General features: G+C 49.5%; 1 protein-coding gene across 1 annotated transcript in view; it reads right to left on the reverse strand.

The window, feature by feature from the left end:
* LOC149441178 (profilin-1-like) overlaps positions 1-1,523 on the reverse strand; it is a 33,071-nt gene extending 31,548 nt beyond the window's left edge. The window contains exon 1 of the mRNA XM_089657660.1: positions 1,303-1,523. Within this exon, the coding sequence (XP_089513786.1) occupies positions 1,303-1,437 (135 nt within the window). The 5' untranslated portion in view covers positions 1,438-1,523. The remainder of the gene's footprint in view (positions 1-1,302) is intronic.
* Between the last annotated feature and the right edge of the window lie 6,626 nt (positions 1,524-8,149).

Consider the following 8,149-nt stretch of genomic DNA (forward strand, 5'->3'; position numbering starts at 1 on the left):
TCAGAGACATGGAGGGTGATGTATACAGGGGGAGGGGAAGTGGTGTCAGACCCTCATACACAGGATCAGACATGGAGGGTGATGTACAGAATACACAGGGGGAGGGGAAGTGGTGTCAGACCCTCTCAGCAGACAGGATATATAGGGGACAGTATAGTACATGGGGGAGGGGATGTACACTATAGCGGTGACATGTCAGTCCAGTACATGGGTGTGGTCAGGCCAGTATACAGACATTGTCCATATACTAACATGGGGCCCCAGATACACAGGACCATCATACAGAAGAGCTCCTATACACAACACCCCCACTATACAAACAGTAGGACCCGCTACATACACAGCCCTATAAATAGACAGTGCGTGGGACCCGCTATACATGCACAGGGACCTGACGCACACAGGACCCCCCCCTCTACACACAGGACCTGATGCACAACACCCCCCTATACACAGGGCCCCATATGGACCGTGGGATCCCCCTCCACATACATGGGACCTGATGCACCCCCCTCCACATACACGGGACCTGATGCACAACACCCACCATACATACAGAAGGATCCCCGTTCATACAATACATACGGGGCACATGACCAGAGGGGTCACCCATACACCCACAGGGGCCCATACACAGACTGAACATCCAACTAAACTCAGTGAGGGCCCCATACACATTGCATCCCCTACACAGCCCATAAAAAAAAAAAAAAAAAAGAGTGGCCCCTGTATATCAAGAGGCATACATGTTATATGCACACAAGGGGCCCCTAGCCATACAGAGGGGTCACTATATTAAGGATCATGTATATGTCCATTGGGGCCCCTACACTACATACAGCCATGGGGCCCCCTTAAACATACTAAGGCATCTATGTCCATGGGGCCCCTACACACTAAAGTCCATCTACATTGATTGGGCCCCACTACACAGTGCCCCCTGTATACAGAGGGCCATACATCCAAGGGGCCCCTTATATGTACACGGGCCCCCCATACACAGTGCCCTCTGTATACAGAGCCATACATCCACTGGGCCCCTTATATGTACACTAAGGGCCATCTATGTTGATGGGGGCCCCCCCATACACACGGCCATACATACATCCAAGGGGCCCCTTATATGTACACCAAGTGCCATCTATGTTGATGGGGCCCCCCATACAGTGACCCCTGTATACAGTGGGCCATACATCCAAGGGGCCCCTTATATGTACACGGGCCCCCCGCATACAGAGGGCCATACATACATCCAAGGGGCCATCTATGTTGATGGTGCCCCGCCCTGAGGCGCCCACGTACCTTGACACAGGTGAAGCCCCCTCCAGGGAAGGCGGCCCACACGCCGTGTGGAGGAGCCAGGGAGTAGATGGCGCAGTCCGTACACACTTTGCCGTCCACCATGTTGTAGACGTAGTCTAGCCAGACGGCCGACATGGTGTTCCTCAGACGGGTGAGCGGGTGTGAGAGGAGAACACAGAAAAACACCTCGTGTTCCAGGAGGGGTGCGCGCGCAGAATCGTCTCCCGCCGGCCCCGCCCTTTATAAAGCGCGCCCTGACACGAGGGAGGGGGGACGGAACCTCCCCCCGCAGGAGTGCAAAAGGGGAGGGGTGGGCGGGGTTTGCTGTCTCTCCGGCCAGCGAACAGGAAATGGAGATTTGGAGAAGGAGGGGGGCGTGTCTGCGGCCTCGAGCCGAGCAAACGTGCTGCCGGGCAGGGTGCGGCCGAGGTGCAAGTGCGCGTGCGCGGATAGTAAAAAAAAAAATGTCGGCGGATGTGGCGCGTGGAAGACGCATGCGTGGAAGGGTACGGCCCGGTGTAAGAAGTTGACGCGTCCTTGATGACAACAAGGTGTCACTGCGCATAGTCTTCTGTATAAACAGACTATGCTGTATATAAGAGGCGATCAGAGGGCCATAGATGAGGGGTGTTATCACTATACAGGGCGTATCATGGAGCAAAGCACTAACTACAGCTTACAGGGCCCTATCATCATCCAGTGAGGGCGCCCCCTCACAGCCACACACGATACTGCAGCCTGGCCTTCCAAGGGACCTCTCTGCTGTCATTAGATTGGCTCAGAGATCACGTGACCTCCCTGCTGGCATACATTGGCTCAGTGATCACATGACCTCTCTGCTGTCATAGATTAGCTCAGGGTGATCACATGACCTCTCTGCTATCATAGATTGGCTCCAGGTGATCACATGACCTCTCTGCTTTCATTAGATTGGCTCAGGGTGATCACATGACCTCTCTGCTTTCATTAGATTGGCTCAGAGTGATCACATGACCTTTCCCATCTACAGCCCAATACTGCAGCCTCATCTCCCTCTGTGCTTTCCTATAATTGGCTCCCAACAATCACACAACCTCTCAGCTTCAATGATATTGGCTCTCAGTGACCACATGACATTTCTGTTTTATTACATTGGCTCTGAGTGGTCACAGGACATTTCTGTTTTATTACATTAGCTATGACTGGTCACATGACCTTTCTGTTTTATTACATTGGCTATGACTGGTCACATGACCTTTCTGTTTTATTACATTGGCTATGACTGGTCACATGACATTTCTGTGTTGTTACATTGGCTCTGAGTGGTCACAGGACTTTTCTGTTTTCTTACATTGGCTCTGAGTGGTCACATGACCTTTCTGTTTTCTTACATTGGCTCTGAGTGGTCACATGACCTTTCTGTTTTGTTACATTTGCTCTGACTAGTCACATGACATTTCTGTTTTATTACATTGGCTATGACTGGTCACAGGACATTTCTGTTTTATTACATCGGCTATGACTGGTCACATGACATTTCTGTTTTAGTACATTGGCTCTGAGTGGTCACATGATATTTCAGCTTTGATTAAAGAGCCCCCTTTTCACCATCTATACTGAAATTGCTGTCATCATCCGGCGAGGGCGCCCCCTCCCACCCACCAGCCAATACTGTAGCCTCCTTTCCCTCTGTCCAATTTAATTGGCTCACAGGGATCGCACGACCTCTCAGCTTTAATTGCATTGGCTCTGAGTGGTCACGTAACATCTCTACTTTACATTGGCTATTAGTGATCACATGACCTCTCAGCTTTAAATATTTATTGATTTATTTCAGGTACTTATATAGCGTCATCCATTTACGCAGCGCTTTACATATATATATTGTACATTCACATCAGTCCCTGACTCCCTGCCATCAAGGGGCGTACAATCTAAGGTCCTACACTCACATTCATACACATACCAGGGCCAATTTAGACCAGAGCCAGTTAACCTACCAGCAAGGCTTTGGAGTTTGGGAGGAAACCGGAGAACCCAGAGGAAACCCACAAAGGCACAGGGAGAATATGCGAACTCCAGGCAGGTGGTGTCATGGTTGGGATTAGAATCAATGACCCCAGGCAGATCATTTTTCAGAAAAGCTCCACCTTTTATCATTAAAAATCCATCCTTGGGCGCCAGTCCACTGACTTTGCCTAGACTGAGATGATGTCATCAGTCTGCTGCAAGCCAGAGGGAGAATTTCCTCAGTCCCCCCCCCCCCCTTCAGTGTTAAGCTAAATTTGTAGCAGGGGGCTGATCTGTGTTAGACATTTGTGAACACCGCCAAGAAACACACAGGCACCAGTATTTTCACAATTGGGTTCAAAGGCGGCCGCGCTGTGCAAAATCACATATATAAGCGTGATTCTGCACTTCCTTGTCACAGACACGCATGTGCCGCCAATGCACCACCTCTGCTGTGATTGGTCACAGCAGAAGCAGATCAGTGGGTGCCGGCCAATGGACGTAAACAGGGCAAAGCTGTGTCCTGTCAGCGGCAATGTGCTGGATTTTCTTTCCCTGCAAAGCAGGGAATAGAATCCAGCATATTACCAAGTGAAAGCATCACACACACAGCACCCTTGACTCTTAGCTAGGGATACAGTTAACCCCTTGATCACCCCAGATGTTTAACTCCTTCCCAGCCAGTCTGATTAGTGTCAGTGCATATTTTCAGCACTGATCACTGTATTAGTGTCACTGGTTCCCACAAAGTGTCAGTTAGTGTCCAATTGTCCGCCACTCTATTACTAGTATAAAATAAATGAATAAATAATATTCCAATACATAAACCATTGTCAGGGACCCCAGAGCCGGCCGCGAGTCTGCGCATGCGCGGTGTGCCCGGCCGCACTAGCGTGCGAGCATTGGGACCAGGGCACCCGCGATTTCAGCGGCACTCGCGCTTGCGCACTCACGGACGCGAGCCTGGCACCAATCAGGGCACCCTATTTAAAACAGGTCAGGACTGTGCCTAAGTGCCGTATGGTCTTACCTGTATCCTGAGTTCCTGCGTTGTAGATTGCCTTGTTGCCGACCCTGCCTGACCCTGATTTGCTGTCTGTCTCCTGTCCTGATCCCTGGCTTGTCTGACCATTCTCCTGCTTAACCCCGCACGTTCTGATCTCCTGTTACCGCCCCCGGCTTGTGACCTGTTTATTCCTCTGCCTGCTGATTTTGTACCACGCCGCCACCACTGTTACCGGCCTGGCCTAGCCGACGCTGCTCTTGTGACCTCCTCACATCAGGCTCTCACCTGCTACACACCTCCAGCGGTGCTTCTACCACAGCTGGGTGAACCCAGGGGCCGCGACCTGGTCTCGGCATGCTCCAAGTCCATCCCCACCATCAGGGGCTCTGGAGAACAAGCAGGTTGGGGCTTAGATTCCGCGCCTTGGGGGATTCCGGCCTGTGGCGTGCTAGAGGCTACCGCTGGTTGGATCCCTAACAACCATAGTTTGTAGAATCTATAACTTTTTGCACAAACCCTTCACTATATAGTTATAGGGATTTTTTATTCCAAAAATTATGTAGCAGAATACATGTTGGCCTAACTTTATGAAGCAATTTGATTTCTTAGATTTTTTTTTTGAATGGATATGTTTTATAGCAGAAGATAGAAAATATTGGGTATATTTTACAAAATGTGTGACCTTTTTTTGTTGATAGCGCAAAAAAAAAAAAAACCCAGAGGTGATCAAATACCACCGAAAGAAAGCTCTATTTGTGAGAAAAAAAAGGACATAAAATTAATTCATGTACAGCGTTGCACGACCGCGCAATGGTCAGTTAAAATAACTCAGTGCCGTATCAAAAAAATGACCTGCCCAGGAAGAAAGGGGGGGGGGGGGGGGTAAATCTTCCGGAGGGCAAGTGGTTATGCTAAAAACAGACATAGACAACAGACACTGATAGAAGTCACAAAACTGCTATATACCGCTGATGGGAACAGGTATTTAGCAGTTTATATTTACTAAAATAATTGCATTTCCAAGTTCAGTGTAGCGTGGGAGACCGGATATAGTGAATGCGGGGTCCGGGGAGACCAGATATAGTGAATGCGGGGTCCGGGGAGAGCGGATATAGTGAATGCGGGGTCCCGGGAGACCAGATATAGTGAATACAGGGTCCGGGGAGAGCAGATATAGTGAATGCGGGGTCCGAGGAGAGCGGACATAGTGAATGCGGGGTCCGGGGAGAGCGGATATAGTGAATGCAGGGTCCGGGGAGACCAGATATAGTGAATACAGGGTCCGGGGAGAGCAGATATAGTGAATGCGGGGTCCGAGGAGAGCGGATATAGTGAATGCGGGGTCCGGGGAGAGCGAATATAGTGAATGCAGGGTCCGGGGAGACCAGATATAGTGAATGCAGGGTCCAGGGAGAGCGGATATAGTGAATGCGGGGTCCGGGGGGAGCGGATATAGTGAATGCGGGGTCCGGGGAGAGCGGGTATAGTGAATGCAGGGTCCGGGGAGACCGGATATAGTGAATGCGGGGTCCGGGGAGAGCGGGTATAGTGAATGCGGGGTCCGGGGAGAGCGGGTATAGTGAATGCGGGGTCCGGGGAGAGCGGATATAGTGAATGCGGGGTCCGGGGAGAGCGGATATAATGAATGCGGGGTCCGGGGAGAGCGGATATAGTGAATGCAGGGTCCGGGGAGACCGGATACACTGAATGCAGGGTCCGGGGAGACCGGATATAGTGAATGCCGAGTCCGGGGAGACCAGATATAGTGAATGCAGGGTCCTTGGAGAGTGGATGTAGTGAATGCAGGGTCCGGGAGACCAGATATAGTGAATGCAGGGTCCTGGGAGAGTAGATATAGTGAATGCGGGGTCCGGGGAGAGTAGATATAGTGAATGCGGGGTCCGGGGAGACCGGATATAGTGAATGCTGGGTCCGGGGAGACCAGATATAGTGAATGCAGGGTCCTTGGAGAGCGGATATAGTGAATGCAGGGCCCGGGGAGAGCAGATATAGTGAATGCAGGGTCCGGGGAGACAAGATATAGTGAATGCGGGGTCCGGGGAGAGTGGATATAGTGAATGCAGGGCCCGAGGAGACAAGATATAGTGAATGCTGGGTCCGCGGAGAGCAGATATGACCAAATTTGTGGACAACTGACCATCACATCTACCTATATGGCCAAAAGTATGTGGACACCTGACCATCTCACCTACCTCTATAGCCAAAAGCATGTGGACATTTGTCAATCACACCTACTATATGGCCAAAAGTATGTAAACACATTACCATCACACCTACTATATGGCCAAATGTGTGTGGACATCTTGCCATGACAGTTACCTATTTGGCCAAAAGTATGTGGACACCTGCCACCCCCACTGTATGGCCAAAAGCATGTGGACACTGACTATCACCCCCACAATAGGGCCAAAAGCATGTGGACACCTGATCAACACACCTACTATATGGCCAAAATATGTGGACACCTGATCATCACATTTACTATATGGCCAAAATATGTGGACACCTGATCATCACACCTACCTACATGGCAAAAAGTATGTGGACACCTGACCATTACACCTATCTATATGGCCAAAAGAATGTGGACATTTGTCAATCACGCTACCTATATGGCTAAAAGCATGTGGACACCTGACCATCACACCTACCTCTATGGCCAAAAGTATGTAAACACATTACCATCACACCTACTATATGGCCAAATGTGTGTGGACATCTGGCCATGACAGTTACCTATTTGGCCAAAAGTATGTGGACACCTGATCATCTCACCTACTATATGGCCAAAATATGTGGACACCTGACCATCACACCTATCTATATGGCCAAAGGTATGTGGACACCTGATCAACACATCTAGTATATTGTCAAAAGTATGTGGAAACTTGACCACTGCACCTACCTACATGGCAAAAAGTATGTGGACACCTGAGTATCACACCTACCTATATGGCCTAAAGTATGTAGACACCTGACAATCGCACATACTATATGGTGAAAAGTCTGTAAACAAATGACCATCGTACCTACTATTTGGCCAAAAGTATGTGGACACCTGACCATCATACCTAACCACATGGCCAAAAGCATGTGGACACTGACTATCACCCCTACAATAGGGCCAAAAGCATGTGGACACATGACCATCTCACCTATCTATATGGCCAAAGGTATGTGGACACCTGATCAACACACCTAGTATATGGCCAAAAGTATGTGGAAACTTGACCACTACACCTACCTACATGGTCAAAAGTATGTGGACACCTGACCATTACACCTATCTATATGGCCAAAAGAATGTGGACACCTGAGCATCACACCTATTATGTGATCAAAAGTATGTAGACACCTGAGCATCACACCTGCCTCTATAGCCAAAAGCATGTGGACATTTGTCAATCACGCTACCTACAGTATATGGCTAAAAGCATGTGGACACCTGACCATCACACCTACTATATGGCCAAAAGTATGTAAACACATTACCATCACACCTACTATATGGCCAAATGTGTGTGGACATCTGGCCATGACAGTTACCTATTTGGCCAAAAGTATGTGAACACCTGATCATCTCACCTACTATATGGCCAAAATATGTGGACACCTGACCATCGTACCTACTATTTGGCCAAAGGTATGTGGACACCTGACCATCATACCTAACCACATGGCCAAAAGCATGTGGACACTGACTATCACCCCCACAATAGGGCCAAAAGCATGTGGACACCTGATCATCACACCTACTATATGGCCAAAATATGTGGACACCTGACCATCACACCTATCTATATGGCCAAAGGTATGTGGACACCTGATCAA

The sequence above is a fragment of the Staurois parvus genome, unplaced genomic scaffold (genome assembly GCF_062004578.1).
Source record: "Staurois parvus isolate SC_StPar_1 unplaced genomic scaffold, SC_StPar_1.0 ptg001017l, whole genome shotgun sequence".
NCBI classification, from domain to species: Eukaryota; Metazoa; Chordata; class Amphibia; order Anura; family Ranidae; genus Staurois; species Staurois parvus.